Raw genomic sequence first — 17,707 nt, forward strand, 5'->3', positions numbered from 1 at the left:
TATGCAATGGTCATAGACAATTTTTTTGTTTTTTAAATTTACAGAAAGTGCATGCAAAAGATTGGTGTTCGATTGAACTGAACTAAAATAATAATAAACCAAATAAATACATCAAATAAGGAGCTATAAATGAAATTCTAAATTATATTAATTTATAAATAAGTTTTATTTTAGTTGTTGCTGTATATTTGTTTTTGTAATTTGGATAATGTAATCACATTTTTGCACAGAACAGACGCGCTAAGTCAATCTTAAATTAATCACATATCATATTTAGTTTTGTTATTAATTATATTATAATTGGTTGCTTCGTGTTTATTCAGATTTTGCTATATTATAGGAAATAAATGTTTTGAATAAAAATGTGTTTTATTGCTTTAACATAATTTTTTCGAAGAAAATATAATATTGATTTATAATATAATAAAAAAGAAACAACTCAATGCTATTATCACAAAATAAAAACCTAAATATTTACATAGGGAAACTTGAAATGTATACAATAATATATACAGGGGTTTCAATAAGTTTTTACCTTATATCAAATTTTCATGTGATGAAAATCGAACAAAGGTTCGGCTATAATAATATATAATAACGTCGATTCTGTTTTACACAATCTATAAATGAACTAAATTGACAAAAATAAAGTCACTAATGACTTGCCAGGCTTAAACACACTCAGGACAAAGTGGTCTTATATTTCTTCTCATGGTCAACCGCAGTCCAGTTCTGGATAGTCGTCTCCAAGGTGCTCCTAAACTCCCAGCTCTCTCTTCTGCAACCAACCGAGACCTCTTCTTTTTTGAGGTCATAGGTTCAGGGCTCTGCGTGCTGTTTTTGCAGATCCACGGTCTTCAATTTAGGACTTCTCTGATCCAATGGTCATCAGTCTTTTGCCCAACGTTATTAGCCCACTGCCTCAAGCGTTCATACAAATTTCGCTAGATAAGCAGGTAACACTTTTCTAAACATATTTATAATATTCTAAATAAGTTTTAAATGAGAGAATGTGAACAACAAAATCGACACCGGTAGTTTTATAGAAAAAGTTACTATCATTATCATATAATTATTTTGCCTATAAGTAGTGATGGAATGTTTTTGTATTTACATCATAAAGGCAACAAACTGAGATTTATGATTCATAAATGAAAACGTGTAACTTGTAAATTACTAAATATAATGTAACTAATGTACTATAAAATTACTTCGAGTAAATAATTATGTTGGTAACGATGTTAAATTTTACCTACATTGATTAATAGTTAACATCGATTAAAATTAATAAAATCAAGTTTCGATTGTATTTCTACGTGCTATTTTCGTCACGAACCGAAATGAATACGAAGAGGTTTACGACAGATACCTAGAGTGTTGCTTAAGTTACATTATTCCGATTATCTTCTATAAGAATGATGATCGCCGTCGTCGATATAGTAGTAAGTAGGCATAAAATCCGAAATAGGACGACAATCAATACAGAAATGCTTATCTAGATAACATTTTATACTAAAAATAGTACTTAAACAATAATTTTAAAACCTACAAATTTGTTGTCTTACTATAAATTAAAATAAAAGGTTATCTGTCTTTCTTTCTTTTCATTTAATAGGTCCGATTCTGTCCTTTGTGACGTGAATGACCGTCCATATCATGGCCTTTTTTAGATTAATAACGAGAACAAACCATGACATAGGCTGCTTTTGTACATTCTAATTTAATGTTAAATAATTATTTTGTTCGTTTATATCTTATTTGTGTTTTGATCAAATATTGGGCGGGAAGATTAATTATACGATTTATTACCTCTGTGGCTGGGAATTTCCTCAATAGATAGACTCTTTGAGTTTAGAATTAGTGTTACTATAAAGTTTAGGTACAATACATACCTATAACATAAAAAATGTCTCATTAATGATCATTAAAAGTTATAATAAGAAATATGCCATGTAATTAAGTACGAGATAAGTTGTGAAATATGTACAATTCTTGCTCAAGGCTAATGTAAATGTAAATTTCGAATCTTATATGTCATTTAAAAGGGCAGGCGGATATTGATGTTGACGACTCATGACAGTAGTGTTTTTGATGCCCTGAGTCAGTCTTTTAAACTTCAGTCTTATAATGTAGCTCCGTAATTAATGTTATTATTAATACAATAAAAATGCGAACAAATTTGTAATATGAACTAACTATGGACAAATTGAATATTATTTGCGTAAAAATCTGCTCTTTTTATACTTTTATCTTGTTATCATAAAGAAACGGAGCCACGAGATACACTCAGTGTAACAGACCTATTCTGAATTCACTTTGTATCTAACTTACTTATGGTGATTTTGATGATTTTAAGAAGATCATTTTAGTGTTATAAGTTATATCTATTTTAGTCAACGTCGCATATAACTTTCTGACATTTTATGATTGTGTACTGCGAGTTTCGAGTTTGCTCTTACAGAATAGGTCTGCTCGGATATTTTCATAAAACTGGCTTGAAATAAGAAATACGAATCACAAGTCTATTTTAATATTATAAAAACCCTGCACTCTATTTTGACGTTATTGTTTAAAGAGCAGCATTGAGTAACTGTTTATGTCATAAAAAATGCATTGTCCATTAATTTGACTATAATTGAAACATAAGGTAGCGATCTTTTGAAAAGAATCAATAGGACTTCAAAATATCCTCTGGAATGTTTCAGGATTTGTATTTTCCAATATATTTGATTGAAAATATTTAAGTACCTATTCTTAACAATTATATTCGTAATGTCATACTATCCCAGTTGCCGTGTGCCTATCGGGAGGCGTCAGAGGGAGACTCAGGCTCGTAGTCCGAATGAGTAATGTAGACAACTTATCTCGGCATATACTTAGACCCCATAATGCTGTGTATAGCATAATAAGGCTAGCCGCTGATATTGCGACTATCACCCCAGCACGGTCTGATTGCCTCCAATCCAAAACCTCGTAGATGAAAGGGTTACCAATGCTAGAAAGAAAAAAAATTGAATGTTATTAACTTAATTTTTATTATAATTTTATACATTATCTGTTTTAATGTCTAATTAGTTGTTCCTGGCCGGTTTTGTTCACGACGGAAAATTTTAAGAAATACTGGTTACAGGTAGTATATATTATAGTACACGAGTGTTTGTTTTGTATTTCGGTATGCTGAGTGTATTTAATAAAAAAACCTAATATAGTTTGTATTGTCTCGATCTAAAACCAGAACAGCGGAACCACCATTATAAGCAAGGCATTAAAATCAACTAAGTCGTTACTTCTTCTAACAATAGTTTTTTTTTGTTAAATCAGCGATTTTTACACATTAATGTACATATGTGAGAGTTGATATCGTCGATAACAACGTCAGATAAGCCTGTGGATAACTGTCTACTGATTATATATCTGTATTTGTATACTGCAAAGTGTATAAGTGTTTATTTGCAAAACGTTTGTAAATATGTGTAATATATTACACACATATGTAGTAATCGTGGGTTGCAATTTTAAGCAAATTATTTAATATTTACTTATTTGATAAAAGTGTTAAGTCATCACAATCATTAGTTGCATTTCTTTCTGGTCGGCGTTCAGGATTCAGAAGGCTATACCTATCACTGCCCAACCTGCCTAACGCCAAACTTTCAAAGGAATGCTCCTGGATTGATTTGCCACTAAAACACTTTAAATGTAATTATTATTCTATTCTTAACTAGTATAAAGGGTTAATCTTTTATTTTATAATTATTGTAGGTAATATATAATTATTATTATGCAATCCATTCAACATTAGAAATATATGTACTCAATATACTAAACTAAGTGTTACGTAAATAAACACGAATAAAAAGTGATCCTACCAATACACCAATCTTGTTGGTGATAATATTCACCAACATCCGCTCAGACTAATTATATAATATCGAAAAGCCAAACTTAATATTATGTTTATTGATTTAAATTTATAATAATATGCAGCTTTTGACGCATGTACTTAAAATACGACTACGTTATAACGCTGGGCCAAATTTGGGTTTTACCGATTAAGCGGGATCCGGTAGAAATTAACGGAATGTTCGGTATGAGCCGAACATCGCAAAACATGATTATCAAGCACTACACAAGAGGTTTATTACGGTTAAATTTTATCTAATACTTGTATTATTATTATATTACTGATGCTATATTAAAATTATTGGTAAGCTTAAAAAGTCAGATAATACCTTTTGTTTTATAATCTGAGCTCTATAAGTCGATACTAATACAGCGGTTATTTATGGTATACTTAATCATATCAAATCGTACAAACCTGTCTGTACCTCCGGCTAAATAGTAAATGGCCGAGAACATAGCATACCACAACCCTATGCCAAGGGGTTGGTAGATGTGCACAAAGTGGAGCGGAGTACGTGACAGAATAACTTCAACAAAGGCCACACAAGAATTGAATCCGTGGGTCGCCACGTCCAACCAGAATTGAGCAGGAGTTTGTTCCGCTTTAATTTCTGAAATATTTTTATCATTATGAATTCGTATCCTTAAGTTTATAAATGTAATCAACAACTTCATAATGAGAGAATAATAATAGTCATTCAATCATTCTTATCGCTAGAACACTTAAAAGAAACATGCGTTAGGATTAGGACGAGTTAGAAATTAATTAAAAGTGAATAAGGTGAGTATCAAGTATTACTCCAAATTAAAGATGAGATAAATTTATATATGGGTTTAAGGATAATGTTTCCGTATTTTAAGCTGGAAAGATTATAAAGCATCGTTTTCTGTCGTCGTTATAATAAATTTTGCGTCATGTTATTTGTTCTCTGGGTTTATCATTTTTTTTTACATAAGATTTAAATTTTTATTAGGCAAAATGAAAGCAAATGTTAAAAGATACCAAAAACAATATCCGCAAAAAGAATGTATTGAATTCATTGGCAGAAAAAAGGTTTTATAAGTTTATCTTTATTTATCGTTTTTATGTTAATAATCATTAATTTCAATTGTATCGATATTATCTGTTTTATTGTGTATTTACATTATATTGATGTGAATGTATTTTGTGTAGTATTAAGGAGTTTAAGTGTTATATTATATATAGAGCCATGCGCTACAAGATCGTTAATAGACCAGACAGGTTATGCACAGACGTTTGTGAGAAACCTTTTATTTTTATATTATACCCACCTGGACTAAACAGTAGAATCCAATAGAGAGCGGTTATCATTATAGCTATGGAAACAGTGATGTTGTAAAGGAGCCAGTATAAGCTCACGTACCACGGCAAGTTGCCTCCATCTGAAAACAGAAGATATTTTTTTTATACTGAAACTAGTAGCTTAAAGAATTAATTAGCAGTTTGATAATGACGAAAAATATTATAGTTTTTAATGAGAATTTTTTATTATTTGTACATTATAAAAAACTTGTGTAAAACATTTAATAAAATGAATATTTAATCATAAAAATAACACTCTGTATAAAATAATTCAATGACACGATTCCTTATATAAGTAAGTGAATGGTCAAAGAATACTATTACTTTCAACGTATCCAATGACTAACAATAAACCGTAGTAGTAATGTTATGTCATAGCACGAGGCATGTGGGCCAACTACCGGCCAACTTATGACGGCAATCCGTGGCGTCATTGCATAGGTGATGCCGGTACGAGTACGCGTGAAAGAAACGTCAACAAAAGTGTTTGCAATACATAAAACGTTCATCGCTGGGTGTCGGGGATATAAGTTGCGTGCATTCAGTGAAATGTAAATGTTGTTTCGAAACTGAATGGATATCCCATTGCGGTCAACTTGCCACTATAAGAAATATTTAGTCTTGTTCGACGTCCGAAAGTTATAAGGAAGTTTTTATAATTATGTACAAGTCAGAATTAAAGTTTAATTTTATATTTTATCGGTGGCAGGATTTGAGTTATTCTAAAGTCAAACAACAATGCTTTGAATAGTTTCGGTTGGAATCGTGAGTGGGTCAGTGTAATTTCAGGCAAAAGGGACATTACTTCGTTTGCGAGGAATTATCGTGTAATTAATATTTAATATTTGTTACCGTATGAGTCTTTCTATAAGCGGAAGTGATTATATTAGAATTATTTTATAAAATATGAAAATAAGCAATAAGCGATATGATAAAAATATTCTTTAAAGCTGATTTGTTTCCTTGAGACTAGTAAAATTTCGTCTTTAGTACTTGACTAATCTTTCCTTGTTTTTATTTACTATTTTATTGGGCAATTATTTTAAGTTTTGGATACGAAGAACAATACTTGGTTTATTATGATAATAATTAAAAACAAGTATTTGGTTGGTGTTAAATAGGATTAAATTTGTATCTATCTATTTCAAGGTTGTACAGTTATCTATTTCCTTTATATTGTCTTTATTGTATATTATATTTTAAGATTAGGAATTTGCCTCGCTACCCAGAAACGACATGGGTTTTTATAATAATCAATTAACCAGTTATAGACTTTGATAAATTCTCACAACTTGTAGCAGGGTTTTTTAAGAACAATGGTTGTTATTAATTATTGCGTTGAAATGGAAAAAATATAAATAACATTTTCATAATTTAAAAATATTTGTATTTTTTTATAGTCGTTTGCGTGTCGCGTTTAGTAATTACGACCGTTCAAACATTATGTATAATTTTATCTACGTCAGCAAATTTATTTTCTGCGATAAAATCTGTATAATATTGTAATTTAATAATAATTACCTACCTTTAAAAAATACAACGTGTATAATAAAATACACAAAGCTATATAATACAATGTTAATTTATTTATAGTCTTCATTGAAATAAGATAAGTAAAATTTCGTTAAATAAACGTATAAAAAATATAATTGATATAAAAAGGATCAAAACTACTTACCAGGTAATTTATTGCCAACTGCAAGACATGACACCAATAGACTACTAAGAGTCAATGATGTTACTAAAAGTAGGCCCCAGTTTGTAAGGTATATTAACCAATAGGGACTAGCTCCAGAAATCAGTGACCATACTAAGATTCCCACAGTGACCATGCTCAAAAACAACCGCACCAGCAACATCGGTACTGCTGAATCTCCCCGTTGCCATGACGTCAAGTAAAAGTCGCTCAGCTTTTCATTTGAAGTTACCCATAAATCGGATAGCGTAAATTTATTACCAATTCTTTTCACCATTTTTCACTATAACTCACTTGCTTTTCACTTCACTTTTATGCATTTCTCGTTTTCTTAATACTCTATACACTAAATTTAAAACTTTAAAGTATAGAGCACAAGTTGATAACAATTTCGCAACACTCACCGCTAAAAGTGAGATGTCGTCGAGAAATGAAGATATTCGTTATCGATAAAGTATCATTATCACGAGTATAAACGGTTATTTAGACTACTCTGTCTCAAACAATATAATACACTAATAATATTTCTTCGTCGACTGTTGTTTCGCTAATATGATGTTGAATCGAGTCACATGAATAATACATTAGTGATGTTGATAAACTCCATAGTTCTGTTTTGTTAAGCTACCATGAACAGTTGATTGGATACTATGCTTATATTTAAAATAAAGGTGAGAACGGTCGTCAGTGTACGAGCGATGTAGTCGCTTACTGCGCGGCGCAGCGCCGCAGCCGCACTCAACGGTGTACTTGCGTAAACTGTCCTGCTTTATGTAATACCATCAGCTGTTTTGCAGATTCAAACAGGTTTTTATGTCTCAATGTCAAGAAATACATGCCGTAACATTGTTAGTCAATAATTGCTACCCAATTTTGGATAGGCATTAATAATGGATGGGACACAGTTTTTACCCTAATTGGGTATACCCAGATTATTAAATTTCAAATAATGGTTAAACGTTTTATTTGTCAATTTATAAAAGTGATACTAGATATTGGGGTTTTTTGTCAAAAAAACCTTAGTAGCTGTAGACTCCCAACTTCCAAGTTGTCATATAATATGTTACCCGTACCTGAACTTCTTTTCCAATCGCGTCGGATTTGCTAAAAGTTATAATCCAATAATTATGTGAGAATGAGGATAGAGAGTATTCCTGTTTTGGTGCACGCACTTGTGCACTACAGTGCTACAGTGTTTTATGTCGAGTTGGTTAGTGTTCCTTGGCCAATGCTGGTTCAAAATCAGTGGATATAATCTTTTACAAATATTAAAATTACTTAGGTAATATCGTTTTACAATTAATACGATAACATTTTGGCGTGCGGATTATTTGGTGTGTGTTAATAATATTTATCTACATAAAAATATACAAAAGAAAAGCTACTTATTTAAGAAAAATAATTTTACTAAATTAAAGTTAAAATAGTTAAATCGCAGAAAAATCTGTTCACCTTTACCTTACCTTACTTAAAAACCAATTTTACCAAAAATGATAAATAAATAATTAGTTGGTAAATTTATTTAGTACCTATAAGTATTCTAGTTGAAAGGCATATCAAGTGCTCGGCTCCGAAAGTGTTAAGATTCTGCTTTAAACAGAATCTTATCGCTACACGAACAATGTATTACTTATTACGAATAGATTATTAAAAAATTTATACGTGACATATAAATATATACACGACTATTCTTAAATGTCACCATACCTTAAAGAGTGATTCTGTTTGCGGCTCTCAATAATTCTTTTAATGCAGTTCTGGTGGACCTAATTACACAGAAATCTTTTACTGTAAAAGCCGACAAACTTTGTGTATATTATCACTGTTGTCTTCTTGGTATAAATAGCCTTCTATATACTATCAAATAAACTAATCAAAGACATTTTTATTTTACGAAGTAGGTAGGCAAGCCTGCCAATAAGTCACCTGATAGCAAGTGGTCACCAACGCCCATAGACATTGGCGACGTAAGAAATTTTAAGGATTTCTTACATCTCCAATGCGATACCAACCTTAGGAACTAAGTTATAATGTCTGTATTTAGACAGGACTCATTTAACCTTCAAACCGGAAGACAACAATACAAAGTGTTGTTGCTTGGCGGTAAAATATATGATGAGTGAGTGGTACCTTCGCAGTCAAATTGGAATTTAAACGTTATATGCGTATGTTATATAGATGTGGTTTTATGTTTTAATTATTATGATTAATTATTCTTAATCAATTTTTTGTATGTATAATTTATTATGATATTTTTGTAATTTAAGCGCGATGTTCCCGGTGTTGTCATAGTTGCTCTAATAAGAGTTTTCCTGGAATAGATCGCTGGAATAGATAAGGTCTTTGCATACTTCATACTTCGTCTTGTCATTGATGTTTCTTAGCTTGTTTTGCGTACTGTGAGCAATAAATAAATAGTATGATATTTCATTATTAGTAGTAAGCATATTTTTATTTAACTTAGTCGATAGTTGTATTAGAGTTTATTTTTAAGTTTATTATGTATTTAGTCTTTGAATTATTAATTTTTTAGTCAATAGTCTTCAATTAGGAAATAAGTATTATCCTTTGTACAATTTTCTTCCTTATCTTAAGTTTTATGTAACCACCTTTATTGGTAACAGATTAAGTTTAAAATGTATAAATGAGTTTATAGTTAGAAAATAATTGAAATTAAAATACTATTAAAACAAGGCAGTACATAAGTTCAATGATCTTTTATGTAATGTTAAATTTAAATACCCTTTTTAATTCGTACCTATTTGATATCACGAATAATTTAATTAAATTATGATTATCTATTATTAATTAACTCTCTAAGGCACTCTAAGGCAATATTATCATTAATTGCCATATATATTTAAAACAGTTAAGTGTTAAATAATTTGCTCTATGTTGAATATATTACATGAAAAAGTAAAAATGTATCTTTATAACAGAACAAAAATTTAAGTACTAAAGCGGGTTGGTTCACTGCTGTAAACATAATGAGCGTAACAAACGATAATCATTTTAATAGAAACAAAGATATATAATTGTATTATAAATTATAAATATTTGATAAAGCATCCGACACGAAAAAAAAAAGATTGATATATTTAAAAATGGTTAAATTTTCAAAATGTTAAGTGGTTAAATAATAGAGGAATGGTTTTGAAGTCAGTCTTTTCATTCAGGTAATTTTAATAATAATAATAAAAAAATATATTATTAAAAATATCAAAGATCGTAGGTATATTTATTAGATACGTAATTGTTGTATAAAAGTATTTATTCATTATTTTAAAACATTTCAACGTTACTTTTCATGTAAAAATATTAAAGTTTTCTAAGTACACTAAACTTATTTATTGTTGTAATCGTAAAACTTTTTTGGCAAAAAAATATAAACAATAAAATAAATTAAAGGTTAATTTCCCACATCCCTTTAACGATAGACCTAAAATTATTCAACATTAGTAAAAATCGCAGAAACATTGCAATAATCGTTTTACGATTACGACTAAATATACTAAAGAATAAATTCGATGACAAATGTTATTTTCTCTTTTGAACGTCAGACTGCTGTATTTTGTGGGTTAGGGTTTCGGAGTGCGACGCCTTCATCCACGTGGACTGTAACCGAGGGCCTGATGAGACGGTCTGCAATAGCGTCCCGGGCCGCACCCAGGCCGATGGTGATAAAATGTAGGAAAATAAGCATCAGCCCCGTTACTACCACGACAACAATGGCTATCCCCGGCTCACCCCAATGTACTACGGGATATATATAAGGGTCACCCAACCTGGAAATTAATTATGTTTTTTTAAAATATTATGTTAAACTATTTACATTTTTACGAAGTCTATATCTTACAGGAATACGTTAGAGTTTAATTTGACAGTCAACAAGTAAGTGTATAATGCTTCTACATTGAATAAATTATTTAGAGTTTGAGTTTAGGCGAAAATTTATATCTGTTTTGCAGTAATTTCAATCTTAAAATACAATTAAGTTTTTTTTAAATTGTAATTATTAAAAGAGTAAAATTAAAAAGAAAAACAAATATATGGGTACCATACCATAAAACTTCAATGAAGTATTTTTATTTTACAGACTTATTATCGTTAAGTCTAAAAAGAACTGGCATAATTGATAGTTACGTGCAGCAATAATTATTATAACATGAATATTAAAACGATGAGCGGTTTAAAACTCACGTGTAAACATTTCAATGGAATTTAAAAACGCTAATTCATATCGGATGTTCGTGATTAATCGTACAAAGGCATTGTTATGTCTCGGTAAAAGGTTAGTTATTATTCTGATAGAAAAATATTCGAGTATTTATAAACTTACGGACTTGTGCCGCCAGCGAGATAGTATACGATGCTGAATAACACGTAGGTAAACGCGAATGCAAAAGGATGTAATAGATGTAAGAAGCGGATGGGGTGAGAAGAAGTTACAAGAAGCAGGAACATTATAAGGGAGTTGATTCCGTGTATTGCGATGTCCAAAGCGGCGTTCAACTCCTCCAGGAAGTCCTCTGAAATGTTAAAATGAAATTACCTATATACTAATTTCTGACCGTATTTAGGATACGTCGCTTATCTTAAATACTTATCATCTACATAGGAGATTTTATAGCACATTTTATTGATTGAACGAAAATTTGGTATGATCTTTTAGCAGTCTCTCTCTAAAGACCAGACACATTAGCAACAGTTTTATTGATTTCCCGAGACATGACAGTGGAACATTGGCAAAATCATAAATCTGGGATGCTGCGCTTTTTGGGCCGATCCAGGTTCCAAGTTAGGGTTTCAGGATTTGTAACCTTTTAGGGTAACTGCTAGATACTAGATGACTATTAGCTACACTATGATGTACATATGTATTTATGATCTGATAAGGTTAAATAATAAAATAATAATAAACCCTTAAGTTTGAAAAAATCTTCCCACACACTCAAGAAAAGAAAAGGTAAATAGCGTTTGCATAAATGTAATGAAAACTTTTAACTGCTTGCTGCTTAAATTCAATCATATCAACTTAAACATTAATAGTTATTAAAAAATGTATTCGCATAAATAGATCACTGGTTGTTGCCCAGGGATGTTTTAGGAGATGATTGTCAGGCTTTCGGTACACGTCTTTCGGTACGTATATAGTACATGTCTACGTTCCTTCCTTGAGGTTCAAATTTGCAACATACAAAAACTCATCAATTTCGTTTCAGTGGTTTGACAAAACCTAAAGTTTGGTGAAAAAGTAACAGACAGACGGACTACCTATAATAATCTATACTAATATTATAAATACGAAAGTAACTCTTTCGTATTAAGAATATTAAATAGATAGGAATTACTAGTATTCTTAGTAGTATGAATTATTATAATGAATGCTTACCACTATAAAGTATCGTCCAGTAAAATATTGTGATTAGGAAAGCCAAGGGAACGGATACATTATGTAGAACCCAAAACGTCTTCACATACCAGGGCAAACAAAATTCGGCGCCTGTAATAAAAAAAGAGCATCTTGGTTAGAAACAAAAAAAAAATGGATATAAGTTCACATCATCTGTATTACTATACTCTATGGTTCGTTCGTTGTGTTTCATTTAAAAATACATACAATCTTTAACGTAGTAATATATAAAAAAAAAAACTTACTTATTGGTCCAGCGAAGTAACAGCGTGCAGAGATTGCCGCTCCTGATCCGGTAGCAAATAGCATCAGGGTGAGGCCCCAATGAGTCAGATATATAAACCAGTAACCGGCAGGTATGGGGCTAACTATGTAGAAAGTGATTGAAGTTATAACTATACCCAATGATGCTAGAAACAACAGCGTTCGCCATATCAAGAGTGGTAGAGGAGACCGGGTGGATTGCCAAACACTGATGTAAAAATCTGTACTCTTAGGGTGTTCTAAGCTTAACATTAGCAAACGACATTCTTCTTTAAAATAGGTTTTAATGGCGCTCATTTCTATGTGATCACGCTAACGCCGAACTGAGTATGGTGTTATCGTCAACGGATATCGTATCGCCGAACGCCGGTTATCGTGTGTCACAATATGACTATCAATGCCAAATCGTAATCTAGTTCCAAATTTTGATCTCATATCAGTTGTGTGCAATTCTTGGATTTTTCAACGAAAATCAGGGACTAGCCGATGACATCATTTTGGTAGTTTTAATTTTATTTTACTTAAATGAAGTTACATTATTAAAAGTGACAAAAAGGTTATTATTATTATGTAATTAGAATTAATAGGTCAGCAGTAGTTATCAGCTAAGCCCAGGTGTGTCTGAAGTATATTGTCAGGCAAAAAATAGTCATTCGTCATATTTGTATTTTTGCATTTTTTTTTAACGCGCCTAACAAAAATCAAAAACCACTATATAGGTACTCGTATTTTGACATGAAATTTGTATCATTATATCATCAGATCAGGTCAGAACAGTTTATTCACTAAACATTATCATATGTATAAAATAATTCAACGTATAACGTAAACACAGCATCGCGAGGCTGGGTATGCTATTATTTTATAAATAATAATAATAATAAAGAGGTTTTTACTAAAAATCAAACAAATTCAAAATTGAAATATTACTAAACCAATATATATAAAATTTATAACTGAAGATGCAGCCCGTTTCAGAGAAGTTTTTAATAGCTACGTTTCGCAGTTATAGCCGCATTAAGACTATTGACGTGACAAGCATAAATTTCAAGTTCCTGTAATATGTATTTTATTGCTACATATATGTTAATATAAACGACATAATACGTGGAAAAAAATCGATTTTGACTTGTACCTAATCTGACTAATCCAAGAACCAACCAATAACTAGGTACTATTACAATAATAATTCTGTAGTCTTTTTTATTTGTGTATACATTGTCATACTAATAATGTGAGTACTCCGTTTAAAGTTATCTAACAATGACAGATTATTCCGACGTTAAAAGTTCACTTCATAAATAACCATTCTATTTTATTTGCTAAAAATAACCCCATGTGTTTGATTATCTTGGGTGCATTATCACATACATTCAAAGCTTCAATCACGACTGACAAATAATCGTTCGAAGTGTCGTAACGTTACTTAGATTTATCGTTATCAGTGTTTAGAATCAAGATTTTATTTAACTGTTGTACTATATTAAATTACAATTTATAAATAATAAAATATTTAAGTTTAACCATTATAAACATTGTTAGTATCTTTTTTTAAAACGGCATAGTAAAACTATTTAAATCTAGAATCACATGAACCACACTGCAGTTATTTATGTATAATGTTCAAATAAACGCCAAAATTAAATGTATTTTAATTTATTGAAATATATTACATAGTTTATTGTTTGAATTCAATGTTATCAAGAAATATAAATAAATATTTTTTTTCGATTATTTACAGATCATGCACATAAATCTTTATAAAAACTACAAATAACAATTTGAGCTCATCCTAATATTTACACACGTCATATGTACACTCTTACTGCAACCACACTTCACTTTTTATCACTTAACACAATTGATTTAATGTTATCTTGTTCTCTAATATGCCGACAATCTAAAACCATCGTTGTCTTGCCGACAAAATCGGCCAAATGCGTCTCGACAAATCGTCAACATTGCGATAAAGAAATGGAGAACCAGTATCAGAAAGGCGGATAATGCTATCATGATCATAGCGGTACCCGGCTCAGCCCAATCCAGAACCGGATATATGAAATTATTTCCGAATCTGAAAATAAAATGTATTGATTATTACTTGTATTTACTTTAAGCTAAATCGTTACCTTGAGAATATCATTTTCAATGTATAAAAAGAATGTTGTTGTGTTTATAATTTTATAAGGAAATTAATATATAATACGTGATATTTTCGAAAGTAACAAAACTAACGTAAATATATTTGGCACAAAATATGCAAGACTTTGGTAAAACAATATTATAATAAAATTTACTTTAAACTTATAACGATTATATTTCAAATTACAATTCCCACATTAAATACTTTTCTAGCGTATTTGAAAAAAGAAGAGGTTCTATATTCGATGAGATTTTTTTCATCAAATGTTTACTTACGGGTCTGTGCCACCAGCAACATAATATATCGCAGTGAATATGGCGTATATAACAGCAAAAAAGAAAGGCAAATAAAAATGAAGCAGGTTAGTCGGCTGTCGGGCCGTGAGGAACAGGATCAGCATAAGGACGCTGTTAATAGCGTGGATAAAGATGTCCAGCACGACTGTAGCGGCGAACTCCGCATCTGTCAATGGAAAACATAATATTATAGCGATTTATATTAAGCAGACTTAGACAATTTTCCCAAATTTACTCTATTAAATTTTTGCCGCAATTAAACCTAGAGCTGTTAACCGACTGTCACTGTACATTTTATAATTTTGGTTTATTTTTATTGCAATATATAAAGGTACTACGACAAATTGTTTGGTAGCAAAAATAAAACAAAGTAAATATAGGAAGAATCTCAGGAGAGATAAATGGCGGTTCAATGAAAAAAAAGGAAGAACTTTTTGCACTATTTCACTACTACTAATAGTTTCAGTGTAAATCCGAGAGAGGTAATGATACAAATATTACCCCTTTATTAGTAAGATTCTATTTTTGTAATAATTAGTAAGTATATTTTTTCTTGTAAAAATTTTTATCGTCGTAATCTAGGAGGCCGAACAGCTTGAGTCATTCGTTAAATGTTTAATGTATAATTCAGGTGTTATGTCACGTATCTAATCAGACGCTTTGTTGATTATTTATATTTTGTATTATTATTACTAATTATTAAAATGAGGAACAAAATTTTAAGAATTCATCAAATATTTTGGGATATTTTGAGCATATCAACAAGTAACAAAATAAAAATAAAAATATAATAATAAAAAAGTCAACAATTAAAAAGTGTTTTTTTTTTTAAGTAGCTATACTTACTTTCATTTGCCAGAAATATCCAATAAAAGACGGTGATAAAAAATGCTATCGGAATTGATATTGAATACAATACCCAATATACTTTGATATACCAAGGTAGACCAAAGGATGAGTCTGAAAATACAATTTAATATCATTAAAACATGTATGATAATAGTTGTATGAGTAATTGATTAAGCTACATTTCGTCGCAACTTTTGAATGTTTAAAAAAAAAACATTTACACATTAATTTACTTAGATATAAACGTGTGTGTTGTTTATAAATAAATATAATTTGCGCGGTTATGTACTTTGACTCAATAATTTTGATCCGTGAAACAGCCAAGGTCTTTCCGTGATAATTTTTTCTATAATCACATAGTCTGTTATCAAAGACACATAATAAGCAAGATATTAAAAAAATAAGTGTAAATTTAATTTATAAATGTAATGAATATATTTTTTTAGAAATTATGTTATTAAATGTTTTGAAAAAATACATTAAATTTTGACTGAATTGAATAGACATAACTATAATCGGTTAGTAAGTATATATTAATATTATTATGTGTTTACCAATGGGTCCGTTGTAGTAAACTGTCGCCGACACGCCAAATCCAAAACCACTACTTAGAGTTATTAACACTAAGCCCCAGTGTGTCATGTATATCGGCCAAGTGGCTGCGCTAACATACATCGTTGTCAATATAAAAGACGCCAATATAATTCCAATACATGTCAAAAAAATCAAACCCCTTACACATAACAGTGGTAGAGGTGATATGTTCTTCTGAAAGCAACTGACATAAAAATCCGTTTCCGATTCATAATTTAAACCAAACTTTCGAAATTGGAATTGTTGTTTAAAATAGGACTTAATCGCACCCATCTTGACACGACCCCGAAATTATTTGCTTTAAACGCGTCACTACAAACTGTTGTCGAGTTGTCATACTAATGTTGTTCACACTAATGTCTGAAACTCTGCTCTTATCTCTGATAAGATTCGCGATCGATTGGGTTATACATTTTTGTCTGAACTAGCAATTTCCCGTATCTTTATCTACCTAAGAATCTGTTATTATTATATTTCTTAATAGTAACTAAATGATTTTAGTGCATGAGGAAAACATGACATATTATTGTCATGCAGGGGAAACTTGAAAATATTAATTTTGCTTGGAGTTTCAATAATGTTGTCTTAACATAAACATTGCTATTTTAAATTGTACTCACATTCAATTTTTAAATACGTAACTCTAATATATATATGTATATATATAATCTTGTTTTGTTATTCATAATTATTCTATAGAATGTAATAAATGAATAAAGATTATCGCTTAAAATATCAGTAGTTATTTAGATTACGAGGATAAATTCTCAGTCAGGTAGGTACATGTGTAGATAAAAAGATAGAATATATTAAAATATAAACGTAATTGTATAATTTGTGTATTTTTCAATAACTTACAATTAATATAATACATTGCACTTTCATCTCGAAAAACGGCCTTACAAATACAACCTCAAAATAATCCAAAAACCATTTTCACTAAAGTAATATGTAGCTAATGTTATATTTATAAAAGAAAAGTTTATATCTATCTTTATATTATAGGTACACAGGAAATCACAAACTATTTAGGTACAAACACGATGTTTACAAGACGATGAAATCTAAATATCAAAATCTTAGGAATATATTTTAATATAGAGAAACATGTATACATAGCCTCTAAAGTATCAAGGGGAAAAATCTTTCAAAATCGTTTTATTATTCTTTAAGTTGATCGCTAACACACCAACATTCAATAAAAACTGTAAGCTATAAATAGAAA

The 17,707-nt window shown here is 30.2% G+C and overlaps 3 protein-coding genes across 4 annotated transcripts; all 3 read right to left on the minus strand.

Annotated features, from left to right (window-relative positions):
* Positions 1 to 19: 19 nt before the first annotated feature.
* On the minus strand, positions 20 to 7,664 carry LOC125074442 (protein rolling stone-like). Of its 2 annotated transcripts, XM_047685865.1 has the most exons (5): positions 6,906 to 7,664; positions 5,197 to 5,307; positions 4,319 to 4,514; positions 2,749 to 2,995; positions 20 to 778 (listed from the first exon to the last, which is right to left on the minus strand). In XM_047685865.1, the coding sequence occupies exons 1-4, from the start codon at positions 7,198 to 7,200 to the stop codon at positions 2,776 to 2,778; spliced, it is 822 nt and encodes a 273-aa protein (XP_047541821.1). In that variant the 5' UTR covers positions 7,201 to 7,664; the 3' UTR covers positions 20 to 778; positions 2,749 to 2,775. The 2 variants fall into 2 exon arrangements, with proteins under 2 accessions (XP_047541821.1, XP_047541787.1); XM_047685831.1 differs by having other exon boundaries at positions 326 to 2,995.
* Positions 7,665 to 10,298: 2,634 nt separating this feature from the next.
* LOC125066345 (protein rolling stone-like) lies at positions 10,299 to 12,897 on the minus strand. The gene is made up of 4 exons (XM_047674398.1): positions 12,582 to 12,897; positions 12,316 to 12,426; positions 11,263 to 11,452; positions 10,299 to 10,708 (listed from the first exon to the last, which is right to left on the minus strand). Exons 1-4 carry the CDS (start codon positions 12,895 to 12,897, stop codon positions 10,480 to 10,482), a joined length of 846 nt encoding a protein of 281 aa, XP_047530354.1. The 3' UTR covers positions 10,299 to 10,479.
* Positions 12,898 to 14,282: 1,385 nt separating this feature from the next.
* Positions 14,283 to 16,812, minus strand: LOC125065780 (protein rolling stone-like). The gene is made up of 4 exons (XM_047673602.1): positions 16,443 to 16,812; positions 15,886 to 15,999; positions 15,019 to 15,205; positions 14,283 to 14,674 (listed from the first exon to the last, which is right to left on the minus strand). The coding sequence occupies exons 1-4, from the start codon at positions 16,753 to 16,755 to the stop codon at positions 14,485 to 14,487; spliced, it is 804 nt and encodes a 267-aa protein (XP_047529558.1). The 5' UTR covers positions 16,756 to 16,812; the 3' UTR covers positions 14,283 to 14,484.
* Positions 16,813 to 17,707: the final 895 nt, after the last annotated feature.

Source organism: Vanessa atalanta, chromosome 1 (assembly GCF_905147765.1).
Source record: "Vanessa atalanta chromosome 1, ilVanAtal1.2, whole genome shotgun sequence".
Lineage (NCBI taxonomy): Eukaryota > Metazoa > Arthropoda > Insecta > Lepidoptera > Nymphalidae > Vanessa > Vanessa atalanta.

Excerpts from the sequence above, each read along its gene's own strand:
- LOC125074442 (XM_047685865.1), bottom strand. The coding sequence starts at position 7,200 with ATGGTGAAAAGAATTGGTAATAAATTTACGCTATCCGATTTATGGGTA. Across the intron at positions 4,515-5,196 it reads GATTCTACTGTTTAGTCCAG|AAATTAAAGCGGAACAAACT; the intron begins GTGGGTATAATA and ends AAAATATTTCAG. Across the intron at positions 2,996-4,318 it reads TTAGCCGGAGGTACAGACAG|CATTGGTAACCCTTTCATCT; the intron begins GTTTGTACGATT and ends TTTTCTTTCTAG.
- LOC125066345 (XM_047674398.1), bottom strand. The coding sequence starts at position 12,897 with ATGAGCGCCATTAAAACCTATTTTAAAGAAGAATGTCGTTTGCTAATG. Across the intron at positions 11,453-12,315 it reads CTGGACGATACTTTATAGTG|AGGACTTCCTGGAGGAGTTG; the intron begins GTAAGCATTCAT and ends TTAACATTTCAG. Across the intron at positions 10,709-11,262 it reads CTCGCTGGCGGCACAAGTCC|GTTGGGTGACCCTTATATAT; the intron begins GTAAGTTTATAA and ends ATTAATTTCCAG.
- LOC125065780 (XM_047673602.1), bottom strand. The coding sequence starts at position 16,755 with ATGGGTGCGATTAAGTCCTATTTTAAACAACAATTCCAATTTCGAAAG. Across the intron at positions 15,206-15,885 it reads GATATTTCTGGCAAATGAAA|ATGCGGAGTTCGCCGCTACA; the intron begins GTAAGTATAGCT and ends TTCCATTGACAG. Across the intron at positions 14,675-15,018 it reads GTTGCTGGTGGCACAGACCC|ATTCGGAAATAATTTCATAT; the intron begins GTAAGTAAACAT and ends TTTTATTTTCAG.